The 25,145-nt window shown below is 39.5% G+C and overlaps 2 protein-coding genes across 11 annotated transcripts in view; one reads left to right on the top strand and one right to left on the bottom strand.

Moving 5' to 3' along the window:
* Window positions 1-10,670, top strand: part of PLEKHA7 (pleckstrin homology domain containing A7) — a 156,641-nt gene extending 145,971 nt beyond the window's left edge. For 9 of the 10 annotated variants that reach the window (XM_065682928.1, XM_065682922.1, XM_065682924.1 and 6 more), the window contains 5 exons: window positions 515-667; window positions 3,185-3,318; window positions 4,127-4,269; window positions 7,331-7,439; window positions 9,143-10,670. In XM_065682928.1, the coding sequence (XP_065539000.1) occupies window positions 515-667; window positions 3,185-3,318; window positions 4,127-4,269; window positions 7,331-7,428 (528 nt within the window). In that variant the 3' untranslated portion in view covers window positions 7,429-7,439; window positions 9,143-10,670. The remainder of the gene's footprint in view (window positions 1-514; window positions 668-3,184; window positions 3,319-4,126; window positions 4,270-7,330; window positions 7,440-9,142) is intronic. The other variant, XM_065682925.1, reaches the window with a different exon arrangement.
* Window positions 10,671-18,355: 7,685 nt separating this feature from the next.
* C6H11orf58 (chromosome 6 C11orf58 homolog) lies at window positions 18,356-24,687 on the bottom strand. The gene is made up of 5 exons (XM_065682933.1): window positions 24,551-24,687; window positions 24,213-24,293; window positions 23,009-23,069; window positions 21,125-21,234; window positions 18,356-19,926 (listed from the first exon to the last, which is right to left on the bottom strand). The coding sequence occupies exons 1-5, from the start codon at window positions 24,608-24,610 to the stop codon at window positions 19,717-19,719; spliced, it is 522 nt and encodes a 173-aa protein (XP_065539005.1). The 5' UTR covers window positions 24,611-24,687; the 3' UTR covers window positions 18,356-19,716.
* Window positions 24,688-25,145: the final 458 nt, after the last annotated feature.

Raw genomic sequence — 25,145 nt, forward strand, 5'->3', positions numbered from 1 at the left:
TAGTACATACAATACTGTCAGTTTTAAATACCAGGTATTATTCTATAAAGATACATAACATTTCCAAGTTTTAAGTCTCAACCTGCAATATAAATACCATTTCAGTGTAGTGATTCAAATTCACACTGCACTGCCTGTTTAGAATGCCTAGGACTAGTCTGTCAGTCTGTAGACTCACTTGTATTGACGTCTGGCTTCCAAAAGTGTTTGTGTAGTTAGTTCCGTGTTAATCAGCGTATGTGAAATTGTGATTAATGTATTTGTTAGAATTTAATACTGCTGAACATTAACTGCAATCTCAAATAATCCTCCGAAATCTGTGTAGCATAGCTAAATACCAGATTTCCCACCTGTGTATGCCAAAAAAGAGTTGTATTTTCTCTTTCTTGTCAGTTAAGGGGTTTGCTCTGTGGATTCTTTCAACAATATATTGCAGCAGTAGTAATGTACATTGCTACATGATGCATTTGGCAGTATGGTTGAATGCTGTTAATTGTTTTGTATCTATTACCAGTGGAAACGAGAGCAAGAATTTGATTTGCAGTTACTTGAGAGGGCAGTTCGTGGAGAAGACAAGGATGAAAATGAATGGTTAAAAGTTCAGCCGGCAGCAGTGACAGAGACAGACCTGGAACCTCAAGACTATGATTTAGATATTAGCAGAGAGGTAACAGTCACAATTTTTTGCCCTCTATTCTATGCCCCAAAATATGAACCTTTCGAAGTTTTAGGCAGTGAATTCTCTTTTATTTCAAAGTTAGCTGGAAGTTTGAACTAAAAGGAGTCTTTTGGGCATTAAAAATTTATAGCCTGGCACTTAGAACTTCTGCCAGGTTTGTGTTTGTGTTGTGTTTTAGCAGAAGAAATTGAAACGTTGGCTCTACTGTTTGAAATATGTATTTCAGGAAAAAGTGATTAAGTGAGGGAATGTTATATAAATAGAATAAATAGGGGAAAAAAACCCCCAAACATCCAGAGTGTTTGAAAATAAGAAACAGCAATGAAGGAAAAGTTATTTCCACGCAGCTACCTTACTGTTCATGCTGATGGTAAAATATGGCAGAGAAGAGGGAGAGCTGCTTTATTCTGGTCAGAACAGAAAACACCTTTCTGTCAGCTTTTCAAATTACTTGTTGGGTGTTCTTGCCAGTAATTCTTTTTCAGCGCTTCTAGCCGAGTAAATTACTTGTTTGAAATGCGATTGAGCCATCTGGTGGAAAAGAAAGACTATAGCAAGTGGAAAGATTTCAGTAGGTACTGTGCATTGTGTAAAATGCCACTGTAGACTGAAAATCAGTAAAATTATAGTAATTACACTACTGAGCACTTATACTCTTCTGAAAGATGTTGGCAATTTATGATTTTATAAGAAGAGATATTTGTAAGAGATGGAATCTGTGAGCAATTAGCTGTTGATCTCTATGAATTAATGTATCTTTCAATCTGTACATTTTCTAGAGAAAATGCAGTGCTCCTGTAAACTTCAGAAACTGAAAATATCCTTCCACTGTATCGCCCTCCCTTGTTGCACTCTCCTATTAATTTTTTTTTTTCCAGAAGGCCTGCAGGGCTATGTGAACCACATTATACATCTGAATTAGTACCTTAAGCCTACAGTAGGAAACATTTTTGCTTATAGGCATTTCTGTTCTACTTCAGAGAAACTGAAACAAGTCTGAAGCTCTGAATGTAAAACTTTTCTCAGGTTACCCAGGTTGTCTCCTTTTCCATTTCATGTACCCATCCTCTTCACCTTACAGACATTTCTGTACCTGAGGTATTTCTATGTCTCCTATGGAAATGTACTCAGTTGTGTCCTTAAAGCTAATAAATCTGCTGTTCATATGGTAACCGAGTTTGTTATTCTCGAAGTGGCAGGATGAGCTGATCTAGCTTATTTATAGCATGGAGATACTTATATAAATTTGTTTAAATATATATATATGTATTATATATATATCTATAGAGCTCTGGAGAGGAGTTGGATTTGAAAGTAAGGCAGTGTAGTGGAAATATAGGATTTTTCAGGAAGTGTTAGCCTTGGGTTTACTGAGAAAGAAGTGTAAAAATTTGAGGTTGTGGTTTTAATGTGGTTGAGTTCGCATGACTGTACTGTGTGCTTTGGGCCTATGATTGCCTGCAAATTACTGAGCCTAATCACTGGGGGTTAGGTCAGACCACTTTACATATGCTATTGAATTAATGCGAGCTAAGATCAGTAGTGAAAAATTTAGGATTATTTTTATTTGAAGCTTTGAATTTTGAGAACTTGCCACTGCATGAGCGTTCCAGCAAATATCCAAAGAGGACAAGAAAAGAGGGCTCTCATTTATATATTTTTCTTTATTCACACATGCTCTATTTCTGCTTTTCAAAAGTAGTATGTTCTGTATAATAAGAATTGGTCTTCAGAGTCCATTTGCAAACTGAATTTTCATTGGGTGATTTAGTTCTGTTACGAGTAACAAAACTTTCCCACAATGAAACTGATCCTAACAAAAACTTGTTGCTAGCTTTTGTAATGTAATCATATTAAAATTTTCAATCTACAGGGTTCTGTGTATGCAATGTGTTGTTAAAATTGCACAATGTTAGTGTTTTTCTGGGTCAGTTCCCTAGGCAGCTTTTGAATACCTAGGATTTCAGATTTTATAGTCCAGGTATTTCCTCAGATGATTGCAAATTACTGTTTGCCTTTCCCTCCCCCTCCTTTTTCCTCCTCTGCTGCTCATAGAAGAAGATTATACAGTCTCAAAAGAACGATACCCCTGGTCAAAACTTTAGGTGATAATTCTGTTCAGTTGTAGGAAGTCCTTGCTGGCATGACATAAATAGCATGACATTAAAATCTCAGGTTGTCCAGTCAGTCTTGTAGTGGTTGCTTCTTTGTACTGTAACAGCTTTAGGCAGTGTCCAGCTTTGGGCTCTGTGCCTGAGCTGAAGAAGGGTTCCTTGTTGATTCTGATTTCTTTTGTAATCCCTTTAATATTTGTTCTTCTAAAGTAAAATGAATCAGAGGTAAAAGACACTTAAAAGGGCATCAGCTCGTATCCAGAGGGAGTGTTTAGCATCAGGTACATGTACTGACTGTGAAAACCCATGCTTTAAAAAAATTGAGAATTCATCTCAATTTTTAAAAAAATCTTTATTATTAAAAAGTTGATGCTTTTTTTTCCTTCCACAGTTGTCAAAACCCGAGAAGGTTGCAATTCCAGAACGCTACGTTGAACTAGAGCCAGAAGAGCCTCTTTCTACGGAAGAGCTGGCAGCAAGGCAGCGTAAAGCAGAAAAGATAAAGAATATTCTTACTAAATCAAGGTCAGATTTTGGTGTTTTTCCTAAATCTTATGTAGTGCCTGGTGTTAAACACTGGGAGCTAACTTCATACAATAGTTTAATTCCTATTGGATTATCTAAGTGTAACGTGGCTTTTAGAAAATGCACTCAGAATTTATGTAGTATACTTAAAGCTCCTTTTTAAAACAGGGTGACAGAGATAATGACAAATCTTGTAAGTGTCCATTTTCTTGTTCAGATCATGCTAAAATAGTAGCAAGTCCTTACCAAACAACTGGTAAGTGAGGAGGAAGGAAAGGCCAAATCTGGCCAAAAGCAGAATAAAAGTCAGCGTGAAATCAAGTTCCTGTTGTCTCCAGAGAGCTGGAGTTCTGAAAGAACACTTTTGGCTACTTACAGCTAATGTAGAGTCAGCAAAAACATTCAACAATTCGATTACCTCAAATATCTGCTGTCTAAGAGGCTGTGCCTGAGTACAGCCAGGTTATATGCATTCTCCTCCAGGCACTACAAAGAACTTTTATTAACAGCTTCAAATAAATAGCATTTTTGGTAGTGCTTTCATGTAAACACCGTATTTACAACAAAGGACTTTCAGATGTAATGAAGGCTATGCAGAAATTGTAACTGTGTAATGGCTGCACCATTTGTCTCTGCTGTAGTCATTAACATACAATATCTGACACTGCTTTAGAGAATGTTAATAAAATACGGAGCTTGATAGATGAGATCTGAAAACTGCTGTATGAGTTCAAGCTTGTTCTCATCTGCATAGTGGATTCTTCTTTACGTTTGTGAATGCTAATGTTGTTTTGCACTTTCCCACTAGTATGCACAATCTACAGCCTACTGTTGCCCAGGACAAACACAACTCAGTTGATTTAGATTCACAGCTGCAAGAGCAGGAGCGCATCATTACCATATCATACGCTTTGGCTTCTGAAGCCTCTCAGAGGAGCAAGGAGGTGGCAGGTAATACTTAGTTATTTACAAAATAACAGCTATTTCTTACCAGCTTCTAAAGTTGTGTGGGGTTGTTGCTGAACTCCTAGCGAAAGAGAGACTTTCATATTCAAAATAGTGAAAAGTGTGTATAGATAACAAAAGAATTACGTTGAGTATTTGGCCTCTAATAGACAAAGCGAAGATGTATACTATCTACATATCTAGAAGCCAATATGATCAGTAAGTTCAGAGCTTGGAAACTTGCTCTTACTAATAATATTAAAAAATATAAATTTCAATTAATTAATATATTAAATAAGATATTTCTATATTCATTTTTAAAAAGTAAATTGAACTGTCACTTAAAGAAATCAAGACAAAGGAATTTTTAAATTTTTTTAACAGAAGGCTTCCCTGGTGTGGTGATGGAGATTAGAGTGCAATCATTTGCAGCTTGAGCTCTAAGACAACAGGCTAGAAAAGACATTGTAAAATAGGTACTGGCATGTTTCTGTCTGGTGTCCAAGATTAGAGGTCAGAGCAAGACGCCATGCATGAATTCTGCTTGATGCCTGGAAATTAATAGATCCTTTGCAATATGTTACTAAAAGTGATAATTTCACTCTTGATTGCTTTACAGTTGAAATAAGTAAAAAATGTCTAGAGATTTGTATCACACAGTAATACACGCAGCAGCTATTCTAGCAGGTATCTGACTGGTCATTTATAACTGGCACAGTTCACTGTTCCGGCGGAGAATGGAAATAATGGAAACTTCAACTATGATGGAGAAAAAATACGCACATTTCTCATCTGAAGTTGTCAGTTTAAACTTATGGCACTTGCCACAGAAACCCCTAAGACCTTCCCATTAAAGACAGATTATTCCAATATCCAGATGCATAACATGCATCTATGGTAACAGACTGTTGATTGATAGTGGCTGTATACTCACAGATGCAGTGGCAGCTAAACCTGAGGGGAATGTGATTCTGAGGGGATCAATTTCAAGATACATCTTGAGACTGCAGAGTTCTGTGGGTAATTGACTGAAAGGGATAAAATGATTCACTGAGGAGGCTAGACATTATGAAAAACCTAAAACAAGCAAACAAAACCAGAACTGTAGAATCTTGGGAGCATTTCAGGAATAACCTTTTGGACATTCAGGCATCTGTTTCAAAAGCCTTCTCTTCAGGCAATCTAGTCCCAGTTCTAGAAGCCAGGTCCTTGTAACAGAGACTCACACTCCTTGGTTATGGAGCAAACTCAAACACAAACTCCTTGTGTTTCATGAGGTATGACCCAGCACAGCATTTTGCCACATGAGTTCTAGCTTCTACTGGGAAAATGTAGCACCAAAATCCAGATCAGCCAGGATGAATGCTGACCATACTTGAAATTCTTCCTTTGTGTTAGTACAGGAGCAGAGTGCCTGCCACACTAAACAGTCTTCATCTGGCTAGCTAACCTACTTCTGGTGTGCATGAAGTTGCAATAACTGCACACTACTGAAGTAGATTTAATCTTTTTATGTTGTATAGTGAATGTAGTAGCTATGTTTACTAAAGGGCTTTTTGTTAATATTTTCATTTTTGTATTGTAACTATTTCACAAGTGCGATCATCACATATTCTTAGGTATCCATAACCACAGGAATCTTCTTAATTCTTTAGTTGTCCCTTTCAGACACTTAAAAAACTCTAACATAGTGGCCAGTTTGATTCTTTAAGGAAGCAGAAACCTTTATGTGCATGCACAATGTTCCTTGCCACACTTGTGTCTCAAGTCTTCAGTTTTTGTAGCATGTCTCGTTTTGATTTCAATTATTACTTACTCCTTTAAAAACAAACACCTTTCAAGGAATTCTAAAAAACCCAAAACCCACAGTGGTTTGATTTTGATAGAAAATATACAAACCATAAAAAGAGTTCAGGTTTTTTAGTTACAGCCTGCTTTCTGATGGTCTAATGTGATCAAAAGGAAAAGCATTTGATGCTTTGCACATTACATTATACATTCTCATTTATTTGAATTTCACAGATTCCTTCACATTTTTATTTTTGCAGTTTGATTTTTAAAGTATGGGTTGTCATTTGCTCCTTGTTGACAAAGCAGACCTTATCTGAATACCCCAAACTAATTACTACATTTTTTACAAAGATTTGCTTATAGAAAAGACTGTGAAGCTTAACTTTTCCCATTTTTCAAGAGGAAGTAGTTAAGATACTATGATAATATAAATCTTTTAATATAAATTGTACATTTATCTAGTCCTTGTAAAGTAGCATTTTAGAGTTCCTCTGTTCCTAGTAAGAAATCAACCTTCTAAATGGAAATCATGCCAAGAATCTGGAAGATTAAAATCAAATGCAGGAGTATCCAGAATTGATTTCCTAAATTGTGTGGTTTGGAATTAGGTCTGCCTTTGGCCCTCCAAAATGTGAAAGCAGAATTTAAGACTGAGTTTCAGTGGCTTTAGTTTTATGATTATTGACTTTAAAAACTATGCCATTACTCATTTATATAAACAAGGATACTTTTAATCAATGTATTCTTTATCCTGAAGTTTTCATCTGAGACCTGAAAATGATTTACTATATCAGGCACTGTACTAAGCAAAATATGTAATTTTTCGGTAATTTTTCTATATATTCTTTCTATTTCTGCTCATTGGCATATAACAAGGGAAATTTTGAAAACCTGTACAACCTGAAGTGAAATCTTGAAATCAAATTAGCAAAGAGAGGTGCTATTCCAAAAGTGCAGTTATAAAAGCAGGGCTATATTAGAGTATATCAGTGCTGTGTGCCTTAAAATGTTCCAGTTAAACTTTGCCTTTAAGATAGATTGTCCATATTATCATCAAACAGGAATGTTTATTTTCATAACTTATGCAAGTAATAGAAAAAAATAGTAGGTAGAAAGGTTGTTGTTTAAATTGTGCTCCATGTAACTATAATAGTGTAACACCTCATTGCGTTACTAATCAAGTTTCCTGTTCATGTGGTAGAAAATTTAAGGTCACTCCATTTATAATATGAATGTTTGATTGTGCAGTCTAATTCCTGTGTGTGATCCCTTCTAGCTCAGCAGTTGACCTATCCATCTAAAGCACCCTCACCTTCTGTACCACAGCCACCTCACTCTCCCTTAAGCAATGGATTTCACTACACATTTGTTTAAACACCTTAAAAGTAAGAACTAACTGCTCTTGGCATGTCTGATTTGCCATTGTGCCTTTGCTGTGGCTTGCTAAATTTTAACATTTTTACTAAACCTAAATTAGATCCAAATGAACGCATGCATCTATTTTTCAGAAACCTATTCTTGTAAATACTGCTTCTAATGAGCTAACATATGGGCTGGTAAAGTCTTCAAATAACTGCTGTTGCTTTACAGATAAGATGCTTCCATAATCTTACTGTGGTGAAGGAAAGAGACATCTGTACTCTCAGTAGCATGGGGCCAGATTTTCAGCAGTGGTTTGTACTCTGGTGGCTAGTGTTTGTGACTCCTGTGGCTAATGTAGGGGTGCATAGGTATTTGTGCCTGTGTGCGGCATATACAGTTGCTGCTCAAATGAATCCAAAGTGCAAACTCATACAAGCAGGGGATTCAGTTGTGAACTGGTGTCTTACACATGAACTAACATCAGAGTCTTAATTGAGGTGAGCTGAAAATTTGGCCCTTCGTAACTAATTCTACAATGTTGTATATGACTTTTTTATACCTTTGATATGGTTTTCATTGAACTGTGTAACAGAAAACTTGATATTTGTCTCAAGTTACTTTGCCATTTCAAGTATTAAAATTGTGATAATTTCATTGTCCTTATAAAAGAAGCATATCTTCTCTTCCCTGTAGTATTTTCAGGATTTTTTCTCTTTGAACTAGGAAAACCTGTAAATATTATACTTGACTGTGAAGTGTGCCCCTAGTTAAGGCACTCACCAGGCTTCCATAGTTTCCTTTGAAATTATTCTCACCGTTCTGATTTCCTTGGGCCTAATTTTATTGCCTGATGTTGGACAAAATGGTAAAACATAAATTAAGTAGAAAAGAGGGTTGATTGAGTGAATAACTCAAACAGCGTTAACCTTTAGATACCTTTGTTTTCATTGTCACTGATCTGAGTCAAATATCTATGTTAAAAAAAAAAAAATCTAAATAAAACTGAGCACATACAGGAAAGGCCCAAACAGGCAGTGACCTCCTTTATACATGGCCTGTGAAAAAAGATAAATTTACATCAAGAGGTGTATATAGACATTAGAAGCCTCTACAGAGCTTGAAGGAAATAGATATTTGCTTTTCTGGTTCAGTTTATCTTTCTGAAAACCAGATTCTACCATTTTTGTTGGGTCTGAATAATACCTGACTCATATCCAGGGATACGCTAGTTGATTGTCACTATCACTTAAGATCTTTGCCTGTGAATAGGGTACTCATGTGTGGCCTCAAGAACCCAGAAAAATAACCATATGATCCCAGGGTATTAGCTTTGAGAAAGAGCTTGGACCAGATGACCTCCAGAGGTCCCTTCCTACCCCAACCATTCTGTGATTCCAAACTGACTTTAAAACCTGTGTATCACATGTCTATATAAACATACATACATGTGTACGTATAGTTACATATTTACATATATATATGAAAACATAAATTTTCTTCAGGAAAAATGTGAAGAGAATAATTGCAATAACCAGTGATATGCAGGGGTCACAAGAGTTTGAGCATCAGTGGCATCATAAGATAATCATTCACGTGTCCATAGGACTTGTTCATTCTGTCAAACTGCAGAAGGCTTTAATAAAGAAATGTTTCCTGCAATTGCTTACTGCTTGGCTTAGTGAGCTCATTTGAATATTTAACCATGTTTTATTTCACTTCATGCTAGCCAAAGCAGTGAGTGAACACTTGATGTAAGACTCAAAACAAATCCCTCCTAGTGGCACCATGTGGAAGGAAGAGGAGATTCTTTACCACCTTTCTTGGAAGATGCGCATCGGCTGATGACATGTTCTTCTGGAAATACATTGAGCATAATAGGAGGATTTTCTATGAAAATGAAGAGATTTGCAAATAATTTTATTTTTACTTCCGTTTAGTTCAGACTTTTTATATGAATAAATGGCACTTTTAATAAACTCTGTAAAATACTGACAATGTATTTTTAGAACAATGTATTTTAGATTTTTTTTTTTTTTTAATCAAGGGCTGAATTCATTTTAAGAGAAACTACTTGCATAGATATTGAAAGATGCTGTTACTCCCCCCTCAGGCTCAGATGCACAATGTAAAGTTTCATGGAAAAAGCAAGAAAATTTGAACAAGCTAGAAGCACATTCATAGGTTATGTGTAGAGCTAATGCAAGGGTGCTAAAAGGGTGTTTTGGATTGAGTATTTTTGTAGTTAAGCACCCACCCTTTTGCCCATTAAGTAATACATTGCAAGAACTTTTAGCTTAAATTTCTAAACATCGGTAACCACTGTATAGCTGAAGTTTCCAACAAAAGCCATAATGGAAGCCAGTTTTAACTCCCATTTCCTTTTTTGATCCCATATGATTAACTTGGTAGTATCGCTACACAGTGTGCTTGGGACCCCTAAGAAACAAACAGCTGGCAAATTTTAGTTTCTTTGGAAAGATGTGAAAGAAGAAAACTTTTAATTAAAATATGGGAAGAAATGAAAAAAACAATAATAGCACATGTTATTTCGCTAGTAAATATATATTTCTCTTTTGAATTCTTTTTTTCAATAAACATTGCAGTATGATGTATTGGCTAGTATTTATCCTGGAAACAGCAAAACTAATGTAATGTGGCGCCTGCTAATTTCGTATGTGTGGTCACCTGTTGCTCAACTTTGCCAAACTTTGAAATTCAGTGTTTTACTTATGTACAGAGCAAAGGGTGAGGTAGTTACCTAAGGAGAAAATACGATTAAATGAATTGCCGCAGCTATGTTACTTGGAACTTGTGTATGCATTGAAGGCAAGACATGCAAAAATTTCCCAATATTATGCAGTTATTAGTTGAGTTCAGCTCTGGATGAGAAATTACTGAGAAATACTTCTGCAGTATTTTGTGAAACCACTAACTTGTTTATTTGTTGTATCCGAGTAATAGCTACAAAACTCTTGAAAATGATTGACCTACAAGTTTCAGACTTTAAGACAAATCATATTAACACTATGCTCAGAAATATTCTTAAAAGTATGTATTTAGCTAATGCAATCTACTTTACCTCAATACTGCCAGTATCAACTTCAGAACCTTTTGCCAAAATAATGATTTATTTTTGCCTTTATAAAAAGTTTTGAAAGCAGAAATGAGTATTTTGCAAGAAAACATTAATTTAAATAAAATATAACAGTGTGGAAAATGGTATATGTACAGATTAAAATATTAACATAACTGCCTCCTTTTGCCTGTGTCTTGTCTGCCATCTTAGCAGTGTTCATGTAGTTGAAAATCCAGAGTCATTTGTGCTGTTACGTTTTGCTCTGCTTTGGTTCAAATGCTGCTGAAGTTCCCCAATTTTGCATGTACTTCACTGGCATTTGGATCAGGTTCCCCCTACACCAGTGTCATCTTTTTTTTTTAGTTAGAGATGTTTCTTAGCATTTGATTTCATCTCTCTTTATTCTTGAATAGAAGGATTTTCCAGGGTTGTGTTCTATACATAATGATACAATGCTGTCCTTTCTGTCTCATAGATACGTATGTTTGTCTGATACATTCTTAGCCATTTAGTTTCTGGTGAAATAAAGTACCCAAAGTAACTTCAATTTAAAAGCAGACAAAAACCTGGAGGCATCACACAGTAGCATGTGCACTGTATGTGAATGGGGTACTGACCAGCAGGGATTTACATGCTAACAGTTCCCTCAAATTACACGAATTTGATGGAGACCAGTGGAAATGTTTGATTCTTCTGAAACTTAATCTCTGGAACAAAATGTAAAGAAGCAGTTAGGAGTATTTCTGTGACTCTGCGAACTTGAGAGTGACTATTTGAGACTGCGAGTACTTGACCTTTAGATGCATGCAGCAGAAATTCAGAGCTGAGCTGCTTATGACATGCTTGTCCTGTTTCTCAGGCACACAAAGGAGCCTTTGACCACATGTTTCATGGCTCAGTGAAACTGCATTCTTTGTACAGCAGCTTTGTTAGGCAGGAGGGTAGCCTATATGCCCGTAATTGTGGGTGAGGAGCTCAGCCCGTGGGATCTTGGACTACAGCAGCCATTGACTCCAAATTCTGTCTGCTGCCCTCACAAGGAAGGGAAGGGATTGCCCTCACAAGGAAGGGAACCCTTTTGCTCTGCAGGTTGTGGGAGATGTTGATTTTCTTTAATCACATATACAAAATCTGCTCATACCAGCTTGCATGAAAGAGGAGGATTTTGCTGTATATAGAATCATAGAATAGTTAGGGTTGGAAAGGACCCCAAGATCATCTAGTTCCAGCCCCCCTGCCATGGGCAGGGACACCTCGCACTAAACTTCAGGTTGGCTTTGTCCAACCTGGCATTGAACACCGCCAGGGATGGAGAATTCACAGCCTCCCTGGGCAACCCATTCCAGTGCCTCACCACCCTAACAGGAAAGAGCTTCCTCCTTATATCCAATTTAAACATACCCTGTTCAAGTTTTAACCCGTTACCCCTTCTCCTGTCACTACAGTCCCTAATGAAGAGTCCCTCCCCAGCATCCCTATAGGCCCCCTTCAGGTACCGGAAGGCTGCTATGAGGTCTCCACGCAGCCTTCTCTTCTCCAGGCTGAACAGCCCCAACTTTCTCAGCCTGTCTTCATACGGGAGGTGCTCCAGTCCCCTGATCATCCTCGTGGCCGTCCTCTGGACTTGTTCCAACAGTTCCATAGTTATACCATTAACATTGTTAACAAAACCAGTCTTTCTAAAGGTTTTGGTCTGTGTCTATAGGTAATCCCGTATTTGGGAAAAAAATCATGAAGATAATTTTTCTTCCAAAACTTTTTATTAAATGTGTGAAATGCTGTTCTCCAGTCCATTTCACACATCCATCTTTTTTGCAGTGATGGGTGTAGCTTTTAAATAATGAGGGTTAATTTTCCTATACTTACAGCGTTTGGTTTGGGTCAGTTTCCTTTTTCAGTTCTGTTTCTTTTAATCAAAAGGTTCTTTTGTAGGTGTTAAACACAACTCCCTAATATTTATGTCTACTTGCAGATCAGTATCATTTTGGCCAGAAAGTGGCTTTTTTTTTCCCCCACCTATGCCTATTAAGTGTAAGTGTTTGGGACTAATTATAATTAAAGAAACAGAAACTTGTTAGAAAGCAGCATCAGTTCTTCTTTTGAAGGCACTGTTTTCTACTTGGTGTTTTGTAATGTTATACCAAGCAAGAATGATGCAGACTGACTTCTGTTCCTGTATGCATCTGGTTTCAATTTCTTCAACTACAGTTACTATGATTTTACTGCTGAGCTCAGTTTATAAAGCTACAGCCTGATACTCCTAAGTAGCCCTGCTTTCACCTTTTCGGACTTGCCCAACACCCGAACGTCCCCCACCCTGTTTCTCACTACTGTTCATGAGTTCATGTGTTTTGCTGGGCTGCTAGGAAATCCTGGTGGGCTCTAGCGCTGGTGCTTGTCTTTGTGCATCTATATAAAGCTATTTATTTTGAAGGACTGGACAAGTAATGGAGGCATCCAGAATGGTTTTGTAAAAAAATCCAAACAAACAACAAGATTAAAAGGTTTTGAGGGAACAACCGTATTAATAGACTCTATTCTGGGAAGTTCCTTATGTGTGGAACTAAAAGCTATTGAAAAATACAACTGAAGTTGTGTGCTGCTATTTCAAAAGACTGTTTAAGGTCCCGTGAGGTGGTCTCAGGTACCCCTTGGTCTCTGGAGAGAGACCTGGGCTGCTGTTTGAGAAAGCAGAGCCCACCCGGTGTGGTCTGGTATTGTTTCCACCCGAATTTTCCCACCTGCATCACCTGCTCCTCTGATCTGCAGACCTTCAAATGCATGTGTGTGTGTTTTAGATTGGTGCCTGTTCCCCTCCGTAAAACCACAAATTTCCCAAGTATCTTAGCAATTAACGCCTGGGTGTTACATGAAGGAAAGACCAGATTTGCTTGGTGTCGAAACTTGGAAGATACAGAAGGCACGGTCTGATGTTACCCCTCTGATTTCTGGCTGTCTTTGGGTATTTTAAAGGTTTTGCTTGTGCCGCATGTGTTTCTGTGTGTCTGTGTATTGCATAGTTATAAAAAAAGAACAAAGCCATGCACAAGAAAAACATGAAAAAATGCTGTATTTTTTACACCTAGTAAACATTCCCATTGGTTATTTGGCTGTATTCAAAAGGCTAAGATTTTTATTGCTCTACTAGCAAAAGCAACCTTTCTTCATAGTGGAGCAGTACAAAGAAAGAGCACAAAAAATACACACATCACAGTGCTGAAATTCTGTTTGAACAAGTGTATTGATTGGGTCTGACCCCTTTACATTTTTTTTCCATTATTTGAAAAGGTGCATCTAACTGTAGCTGAATTGAACCAACTGAGATGAACTTTCCATGAAAACTTCTGGAGATACTTCTTTAGTTCAAAGCTTTGGAATTTTAAAGAGCATTTTTAATACAAGTCTGTTGAGGTATTCTGTGCAACAGCCATACTTTGAATGTTAAACTACAGGTAAACCTAAGAGAGAGGTAAAATTATAAAGCCTGCCGCAAAATTACTGAGAGAGGGCAAAATAACTTCAAGTGCTAATTATAAAAGTGAATAAAAGCACAAAGTATTGCATATGTGCACATTTGTGCAGTGTTTACTTGTTATTTACCTGTCAGTGCTCCCAGTTGCCTTACAGAGAGCCTCCAAGGAAAACACCTGGGAAACTGAACAGCATTTTTGGAGCAGTTATTGATGAAATAACTGCTATAAGACATAACCTTGAAGGACAATGATGTTTTCTTGTTGCCCACTAGAAGAAGCCTTTACAAGGAGCTATGGTATAAGAAAGCACAAAAGGAAGAAAGGGATTAAGAAAACAAAGGTGAGTAGTGAGTTTGTAGGAAATAATGGCAGAGAGGTATCTGCAAACAAGACTGAGTAAAAATAAGGCTGAGGGTGAGCGTGGAGAGCAGTCCAGTGGTTAGAAGTTAAAGACAGTATAAAGGTTGAAGGAGCTGGAATACTTAGAAGCAAGATGTTTTAACAAAGGGACTTGACCTAAATTGTGGATGGGGAGGTAAGAAGAAGGAATAGCTGGCAAGTGTGAATACAAGTCTGGTATCCTAGTACAAAAAATACCTTATGAATGGGAATCACCAGACAGTAGAGTGTTAATGGTGGCAGTGGGTGAAGGAGAGAATCACTGGTGAGTCAATGTAGTGTTTTGGTAATGGGACAGTCACCTTTTCTGTTGCCAGCTTATGGGCTCTGTTCTTTTAAGCCAAATTGCAGTTGAAAATGGCTAGCATGTGTGAAACTCTTTTCCCTGTAGAAACACCTTGCACCAGTGCCAGGGGTGATGAGGGTCAGTTCTCCTGGCACAGAGCCTGGTCCAAGCAAGGGCTTCTGTTTGTGCGGTTGTGATGTGTTAGTGCAAGACAGGGTGTTGTGTGGCCTGCTGCAGCCTCTGGCCGCAGTTCTGTTATGTTATCAAGGGGTTCGGGCTGGCTTGATTTGTATCTCTAGAGCCGTAATTGAGAAAAGCTTTAGCATTGTTTTCTGGTTCATCTCTTGAGACATGGGAGATTTTTGGAGGTTTTCTGAAACCCTGGCTGATGGCTTCTGCAAGATGTAACCCTAATGAAACGGCTGGTGACTCTTCGTTACAGTGTTATACCACTCTAGGAGAAACAGCTGAGACTAGAGAAGTCCCTGCTAATTCTGTTTGTCTCTTGTTATTGTATGGATTGTTGGCTTTTCTGACTACGTAGTTCACACTGAACAGTTCTATGTCTCTGCTCTGCTTCTTCTGTATTGTGCCTTTGGGCATCATCTTCTTCCATATGGAACAGGATTTTGTCTTCTGCTCAGCACAATTGTAGGGTGTCTGTGTATGGGTTGGGGCATGAACACATATGCACACACATTGAGCCCATTCTCTTTGGTACTGAAGGACAGAACACACAAAAGCTGAGGGACCGCAGCTGAAATGAGCAGCAGAACTGGCTGCTCGGCTCGTTTCCCAAGTCCTAACCTGGCTGGGAGTCTCGGGGAAAAGAGAGCAACATCTTGTGAGTGTAGCTGTGTCCCCTGGGTTTCTCAATGCCCAATGTGTGCCCGAGGATGCTTCATTTATCTTCACTGAACCCAGTTTAGAAGTTACTTGGCAAATTATTTTATCTGCAAATTTTGTTCCATATCTGGGTAGTGGCTGCATGGGTTGACTACTGAATAAATTTGATCTTTAGTTTGTGTGCGTGTTTGTGTGTGAGCAGTATGGATTTGTTATGTTAAGAAGTCTTTTTGACAAGAAAAAAAAGAGTTTTGGAAAGAGATGTTCTGCTACTGCATCCTTACAAACACATGACAATTACTAGATTTTAGAGGGTGTCATGGAAAGAAAGAGGCTTGGCCCCAACCAGTTAAGGATGAAAAGCTTCACCTGCATTTGCTTTAAAGCTTTAGCAGTAAATACAAGGCTGAAAAGGAACCAGGTTATCAAACCTTTCTGCAGTCATTAATACAGCTTGATAGACTTGCGATGAAAATTTACTTACTATACACCACTTATGGTAATGCTTTGAGAGAATTTCTCTGCAGGTCAGGGTGGGCAGCTGTGGAAAAGTTCAAAACAAGGAAGTTGGTTTTGTTGGTTTTTTTTTTTTTTAATATGAATCCCTGGATTGCTGGACTGAAGATACAAAAGCCTCTTCTGATGTGTGTTACGTTCCATTTCTTTTTCTTCTCAACTAGATCTTCCTGAGCTATGGACACCATAAATGGTACTTGATTTGGATAGGTAATAGCACAAACTTTGTGTGACCTAATTCTGCATCTGCACATCAAAATCAAATCAAATTAGATTAAATCAGTAAGAAGTACTTTATTTCATGCTGTGGGAAAACTAAGGAAACTTTACCTGTTGGGATGCTGTACACTTGTGTGCCACTCATGCTGTACACTTGTGTGCCACTCATGTGTACCACCTTTCTCACGAGAAGTGCAGTTGAGGTGGCAGTCTTAAAAGCAGACAAATCCAACTTCTGCTTTGTCCCTTCAATGAGGGTACCTCGGGACAGGTCCCTGCTCTTAGTCCCCTGACAGCTTCCAAGAGGCTGATGCAAATAATTGTGCCAGGCTTTGATTATGAGTTATTGCACTGCCACTTATTCTCTTTGTCTCCTGCAGTTTACAGAGGCAGCTTCAGTGCATAATTTAATCCTTGTACTGGGGACTGTAGCAAATCCACAGAGATTTCTACCAACCATCCTCTCTGGCATCAGAACATGTGCATGTCTCCTTTGATGTGAATTCCCCAACCAGAGCCTTAGAAGGACCTATAGCTTTGAAGCTGGCCTATAAATTGTGCTTTCAGGAATCAAGTTGTCAGCCTCCTCTTCAGGAAGAAAGGGAGAGTAAACTGTAAAGCAGTTGCATAAAGCTACAGGGCAACTTATAGATCTGGTTTTCTTGGCCTTGAATTCCTGTACAATGTTGAGAATCCCTTTTTGCCTGGCTTAGCATCACTTTTTGTAACTGCAGGACCCTGTGGGCAGTGGTCTGTGATGGTGCTTGTCTTGAGGGGTTCCCTATGCCAGGGCAAATGGAAGGGGGACAGGCATGCTGGGGCTTGTGACCTGTTCAAGTGGTTTCTGTTTTCCAAAGACAAGCACTGATAATGTGCCTGCACTGGCCTTTGTATATGTAAATTATCTGCATGGTTTACAAACACTAACTTACATCAGATGTTTCCTATGCCGCAGGAGAACAGGCAGACTTCCGCCTTTCTATTGAGATGGAAATAAGCTGGTCTTTGAGTTGAGGAATTTCAGTGGCCAAATCTAATTTGAAAAGACAAATACAGTTGCCCTCTTCAGGATTTGATGCCTGCTTATGTGTTCTGCTATCATCTCTGGGAGCTCTTTCTATACCAGCCTGAAAAAGTGAAAAACTGTCTAGAATCAACCAATGACACTAACTTTTTTTTCCTGTGTTCTCTGTCTCTGATAAGTACAAGAGCTGAAACCATTCTGCTACTGTCCCTGCCACTGCTGCTAATGCCATTATACCAAACATTGCTAAAACTGACCATGAATGAAAACATTTACTGCACTGATCAGCCTTTCTCTATATACAGAGCAGCTTAGCCAGGCTCCTTCACAGCTAAATTGGCAAGTTATTAGTATGTTTACAAATATTACACAGAAACAGACTTGTGTCTGCTTCTCCTGGGTCTTTCCAGGTTGGTTCCACCATGGAGAAAAGCCCTAAGGGGAAGTTTTACTGTGCCCTTGCAGGCTAATGGAAAAGCAGCAGGGTCCTCAGCCCAGCAGAGAGAGTATGCAGCAATGGATTCCATTGCCTCCTGAAAGTGAGTTAACTGCACGCGTGCTGGTGGGGAAGGTCAGAGATCCACATGGATGTTGAGCAGCTACAGAAAGAAAGGTTGTGAGAGCTCAGGGACAGAAGGCAGAGGTGTCAGTGTATATGCAGCATTCTGCAGCTCATGCCTTAATTTGGTAATGGCCCTTAAGGCAATAAAAGGCAGCAGCTGCAGCTAGAAGAACTTAACAGTGAAATGCTGGTTTAAATAAATGTAGCTTAAGTGTCTAAATAGGAATAAAGTGGTATCAGTCTATTAGGCAACTTAATCATTTATCTTTTGGGGAGGGTGCCTGTCTTCCTAGAAAGAGCAGCTTTCATAAGTCATGGTGAGGTTTCTTCAAAACATGTACAAGGAACTTTAGTTTCTATGTATTAGAAGCTGGTAGTATCAGGAAAACAAAAACAAACTCATACAAATCACTGTTAGTGACTGCTGTAATATTGGTCTTAAAACCAAATTACTTTTCCAAGTTTTACTTCAAAGAATTACTTTGATAAACTTTGTATTAAATGCAAATATAGTAAACCAATCAAAATCTACACTCAGTTTTTATTTACAATCATACTACTTTTATTTTTTCCATATTCCAAGTTCTCCCCCAGTAAATGATGCTGCTGCCGTGTTTACATTCAATAAACCTATACACTGATAGTACATGCTGCTGCTTTCACATAAGCAAACTGGCTTGCATATGTTGTCTGCATGTCATAAACTTGTGTACAGACATGGAAGATTCTCCACGAGCATCCAGAGTGTTTCCTGAAACACTGTTGTGGCCAGGGGTACAGATCAGCTGTTCTGCTCTCCCAGTACAAAGAGGCAGTGGATGTGTCTGATGTACTAAGAGGAAACTAAGTCTAAAAAGTTACAGTATTTTACTAATTACTTGAACACAGTAAACTACAAATTTGCAGAGGAATGGGTGTGCTTAATTCTTGCTGGAAGGAGTTACTGGAACTCCTGACTCCGTTACCAACTTTACTTGAGAGGTACAACCTTTTTTGTGGTAACTGACTCAGACGTCCAAGGGATGCAGGACTAAAAGGAAGAAGGGCTTTAGTACTTAATTCTGTATTCTCTGTTTTTAAAAAAGCTACATTTTTTTGCATCTCTTTTTCATTATCAAAGTATATCTTCTCTTTCAAAGTAAATTGGTTTCTTCATAGAATCATAGAATAGTTAGGGTTCTTCATGACAAGTTATTGTTCATAACAGCTCAGTGCTATAACCAGGAGACAGTAATTCAAAACTCGCTCCTTTCTACTTAAAGGTATAATGAACTACAGCTTATCCTGCTCCTTATAAAGCCAAAGAAGTAATTAGAACAATCTGTTGTATTATGCATTTCTACAAAATCTTCTCCTGTGCAACTGCTGTAAGACCTCAGGTGGACGCAGCGATTAACAATGTCACAACATTGAGTGACTTCTCCTCTTAACCCTGTAAACACTAGCATCTATAGACAAAATCATTGCTTAAAGCTTTAGTACATCACAGAATGGTGCTGATACCAGTATTTTACAACTAATGCAACAGCAAGTAATTCACATGTAATCTTAACAGTTAAAAATTCAAGACTAGGGTACTAACTAAAGAAACCACTAACACGAAGTTTCCTTATCTGGTATGGAATAAGGGGAGGGAAAGTTAGGTAACATTGCAGAGACTGGGCAGGAACAAAAAGTTTATTACTCCATCTAGTATTTTATATGCTTTACACAAAAACCAGTAATATCACTGTGCCTGTAAAAATGTTATCCATGGCAACAGAAAGCAAATACTACTTTGTCATCTAATAGGGTCTTTTTAAAATCATAATACAAAGGTTTGTGCTGTAGCAGTCCTCCACTTTGCACTGTAACAATAAGGCTTACTGTACTTGGAATACAAAGCTGTTACATCTGCAGTTATGAACCACTGGCTTTAACAAACATCATTTTATAGTTGCTTTTTGCTTCTTTTTTGCTTTCTGGAACCTCAGCCTCAACATGTTTTTCAGCAGCTTGTAGCTCTTCTGCAGACTCCTCTTGTTCAGACTCAGAGCCACTTTCGGAGTCCTCTGAACTCTCTTCAGAGGAGTGTCCAACTGCCTCTTCATGTTCTTCACTTTCCTGAAACTGGAAGTTCAGATTATGAGACAGATAAACCATTATTTCCTGGCAACTCCACTGCAGCTTTTAATATTTCACAGTGAGAATGTTTTGCTTAATGGCTCCTTTCATTTTAGTACTAGAATGGGCTCTATTGCTAAACCTAAGTCCTTAACATACAAGTTAGTATACAGAAAGCAACTCCACTGAAGTGGTTAACCATATACCAACCATGACACTCATGGCTTCACCAGCCACACTCTTATTTAGTTACAGCAGAAATCCTAAAAGCACCATTAAATGAGTTTGAAAAGTTTCAGGTCACATCAGTTTAGTAAATACTTACTTTGGTATATGCAGTACATGACACCTGAACATTTGTCATGGAGAAAACATAATGAAATGAACAGCTATACCGCCAAGAATTCACATTTGTGACTGATCCCTGAAATTAAGTTTTGCACACTGCAGCATGGGGAATGCTGAAGTAATCCAATGATATTGCTATCAATAACAAATGACATTTTGTTCATGGTCCTGACAAGCAATGCCTCCATGGCTGTAATATTAAGAATTCCCAGCACTGCACAGGTGGCTTTACTCACTCTGGAAAAATAAGCTATATTTTTATGCAGTAATTGGTGTTAATAGGTAGCAAAAAAATAATTATTGCATCTTTCAATCAGCAGATGAAGACATGTTCCAAATAACCTGATTCTCTGGGTTTTGTCACGCTTCCTGCTCACTCCTATGGAATTCCCTACAAGTACAAGACCAGCTCACTGAAGGACTCTATACAGCACATTCCCCTTGTCTGACACCTCTATAGCCAGTTCCGTTTCAGGCCCAAAGAGGTATGTGCCTCACCACAAGAAGCAGCTACGACTAATTAGCTCTCAGCAACAATGCAGATGGTTATCCTGTCTTCTTATGTATTACATGGCAAGACCCTGATTTAATATCTTTGTCACCTTCTGTCCTCATCAGTCTTGACTAGTATGGAGTATTACACGTCATATCACTTTTCAGAACAATAAGAAACATTAATAATTTTCAGACCACCACAACATACACAATTAGGGGTAAAGTGGCTGCAGTAAGTTTCTTTTATAAATCAAACTGCAGCAGTTTGCCAGCAGCTGTAGTGATGGATTTTTAAACCACGTTATCATCTTGTCTTAGCGGACTGAAAGGCAAATCGTTATGGAAATAAACAACTTACTACCTCACTGAAACCAAGTCCACAATGACGGCGGTTTCGTCCAGACATCGTGCTGTCCATGCTTTGTTGGTACTGAGACTCCAATTCTTCATTCATTTTCTTGTCTTCTTCCCCTGCATTGTCCAGTGTACTTTGGTTATGGTTCATTCAAATTAACAAAGACATCAAATTACAAGAAGTCACATTTTCAAAGTTTTAGCAATATATTTGTGAAAAAAGCTTAAATCTAGCCATCTTAAACTACTGGACTGAGTATTACTGCATACAAACCATCATATTTATAAGCAATCACATCAGTGTGCAAGCAAAACTGCTTTGATACAAAGATGGGTTTGTAAGTTTCCAACAGCTGATGCATTCAGAGAGATGTGCTATGCATGGCTTTATGTTCTACTAAACCAGGTGAATGTAACCAGTATGGCTTCTCTGTACTTCCTGAGAATGCTACAACATGTCACAGCAAGGAAAAAGTTTCTGACCTTCACTTCATATGATTCTATGATTAAACCATAATATATAGCAACAGAAGTTGGGACAATACTACCACTCTCATATACAGAGATGTATCTGAAACTGTTTTATGATCCTGAATTACGAGGGGTGGTTACTACATCTCTGTGTTTTTCCCATCTTTAGAAATTAGCAGAAAAACTGGTTTTCATGAGCTACTTCTACATGCCCTTTTTACTTACTTGAGTATGCAAATAAAAAATCATTTTTACTGGGGAAAATATGGTCTAAAAAAGCTAAGAAACCTTTTCTTTTAAAGGGTAGGAATCTCTTAATTCTCTCTCAACAGGCCTGTAATAGTCTAATTTTCAATTTTTATCTCTGTAAAATTTAAAAAAAAAAATAAAGCCTGTATTGCAAATTAGTATTTCCTCATTTGGAAGTTAGAGCTATGCGTTATTATAAAAGGACAATAACTGTATGATGGACAAGAAAATGTTAAGAAAATAGCTATTCTGATTTTTTGTGAAAAAAACACCATCTTAACTTTTTGCTAATGACAAAGCAGTAGTGATTTCTTACGGATCCTCAGGGCAAACATCATCTCCTTTCTAGGAAATTCAGGTATAAGGAAGTGATTCTCAGTCACTCTGCAAGCAAAGAGCAGAACCTGGAACAAATCCCCAGGCTTCTTTTGGTGTTTTGGCCCATAGATAATTTTTCAACTGAAAAATTACTATTGGAATGTATCAGGGAAAGGAGCTTTCTGGAACTCTGGCAGTTGCTATTCTACACAGCTTTATCAAAGCTTCTCTCACAACAGTCAAGCTCAGCCTGGTTTCAATGTATTTTGACTTACTACCTGAACAAGCATGACAAGAAGTTACCATGGTCATACATTATATGACATCAAATTACTGCTGACAGCCAAGATGACCCTGCAGATCTTTTCAGCTTCTACCTCACTACTTTAAGGCAGAGATCTTTCTATTCAATAGGTAATCAGGTAGGGGCAGAAATCAAGCCTGTTGTTTTCCATGCCCAACAATTTAAGAGGTGTCAATATTCATTCCTGACTACAAGGAAGAAGTATAATACTGCTAGGTACCAATGGCAATAAAGCTTTACTTTCTTATTTTGACAGCAAAGTAAAACTGAGGACCTATAGGCTGATTCCCAGGGCACTTGTACACAAGTTTAACTGACCACCAAATATGTTGCTGAACCTGGATTTCAGAAGACAAGAAAGCAGTTAGAGAAACAGTCAGCAATCTAACGAGAACTTAGGAACTTCTACAAATCCATAGCATGAACTGTCTTGAACTCCAGCCACAAAATCTGAAGTCTCCCTGCAGTATCTATGAAGCTCAAAGTACTGGTATGCTCCTAAATAAGGGTTAGATTTCCAACTTTGTATCAGCTGTTGGATAAACTGACCTGTCCTGAAGTGAGAGGTTGATCTGTGGTCTCCGATAACAAGGCGGCCAGTATGTTCTTTCTAAAAGAAAAGGCAGTTTGTTTTGGAGCTTTAGGGTGCACTGATAGCTCTGCCAACATTCTGGAAATCTTGAATGGAAAAGGTTTGCTGCCAAACCTTGACAATGAACTATAGAACTGTAAGTTACACTAGCTCACAACTGCTGCCTCTTGATGAACTTGTTTCACCTTCAAATTTTCTGACAAAGTAATCCCAATGACTAACTACTTCTTACTCTTCCCACATCCCAAAGCTGGTATTTTTCTATTTCTAAAACTATTTTGTTCTGTTTCTTGCCACTGATAGGAAAACTACACTAGACAATGCTGGACATGTGTCAATTTCGGTTCTGACCTCTCTTTCACTGGCACTATGCAATACTTCAGTTGGTGCAGCTCACAATGATCCTGCTTTTAGACTGGTCACAATATCAAGCAAGACCTTCACAGTGCTCATTAATTAACTGGTTCAGCAGTTGTTCATTAGCAAATGTGTTCCTATAGGTAAGAACTGGAATTACATAGCAAGCAGCATTAACTATCCAAGCAGTTATTGTTAAGATTAGTGGTAGTGGGATGCTTTAATAGGGCATTATATTCCTGTCCCCTAAGAAGTATAACTTTCACCTCTTTAATACAGTAAAATATTTTACCTTACAAAAATACTCTTCAAGCATAATAAGCTAGTACAAGTGAAAGTATATTTCTTGTAGGTATGTAGAATTGCAATACTAAATATTTTTTAGATGGAAAAAGCACAATTTTATTTTTTTTTTCCTCAAATGAAAGAAAATTTTACAGACTTAGTGTGCAGGTTTGTTGATCTATAACAAGTTTTATTAGCTGGTCTGAAAGGATGAACGCGTGGGAGGAAGTTGCACGGCAGACACTAGACTATTTAAGACCTATGTTTTGCCTTAAACCGCTGCCGACATAAGACCGCTGCGGCTGTGAAACCCAAATCCTCCTTAAAGCAGAGTCCCAAAGCAGAATTGCCTTTGAGTGTTCTCTTTTTCTTCTGAGAGCACTGCGGCCTGCAGCAAGCCTCCTAGGGAGGTTTCGTTGCATTGCAAATATAAAACCCCACGGAGCGGCTGGGGGGGGAGGGGAACCTTCTCCCACTCGGGTTCCCGTGTGCTCGCGGGGGGCAGCGGCGCGTCCTCACCTTCCCAGCACCCATGAGCCGCAGGAACTTCTGCTTCCGCTCCTCGTTGCCAAGGTCCGCCGCCTCCCAGCTCCTGGAGCCCTGCGGGAGCACACGCTAACTGCGCCCGCCCGCACCCTCCGCCGCGGTGGGCCCCGTGGGCCCAGCTGCCCCGGGCAGCCCCTCAGCCCCCGGCGCCGCTGTTTCCCGGACGGCTTTCAACGCGAGGAAGACGGCGTCCGGGAAGGCCGCGGCCTTCCCTGCGTCCCGCGCAAGGCTCGGGGACCGTACCGGGACTCCGCCACAGTTTCCCTCCCAGCCGCCTCCTCCTCCGCCCCCCTCCCGCCGCCCCTATTTACATCAGGGGAGGCTGTTCGCTTGCGGCCGTGGTGGCCCTGGGACTCCCTGGCCGAGCTCATCGCTGCGGCTGGGTGACCAAACCCCTCTACCGCCTTCCTGCCGCAGCCGCTCCCTCGTCAGCGGCGGGTCACAGCGCCGGGTCGGCGCGGGGCGCGCCGGGAATGGTAGTTCTCACCAGGCTCGTGGCGTCACGGCGAAGGCAGGTGGGGACTACCCGTCCCACAGGCCTCCGCGGTGGCGGCGCTGGCGGGGGCTGTCTCTGCCTCCGCCTCCGCTCTGCAGAGAGGCGCTGGCTGGGCAGCTGCGAGAGGGTGGCGGGAGGCGGGGAAGGAGAGACGTTACCGTGTCGGTGCCTGTGGAGTTGCAGTCGGTCACCGAGGTTTCGCCTGGCTGTGGCGTCAGGCGCGGCGCAGCTGCCCCTCAGGAGTGAAATGCTGCTGGGGGAATGAGGGGAGTAAAAGGGGCTCCCGGCCCGGGGGTTGTGCCTCTGCCGTCCTGTGATCGCGGCCGGGAGGCTGCTGGCTTGAAGCCTGAGGTAATCCCTGCTATGGGACGGCGAGCTCTGACCGTCGTATAGGCAGCGGCCGGTCCCCC

This window comes from Lathamus discolor, chromosome 6 (assembly GCF_037157495.1).
Source record: "Lathamus discolor isolate bLatDis1 chromosome 6, bLatDis1.hap1, whole genome shotgun sequence".
NCBI lineage: Eukaryota > Metazoa > Chordata > Aves > Psittaciformes > Psittacidae > Lathamus > Lathamus discolor.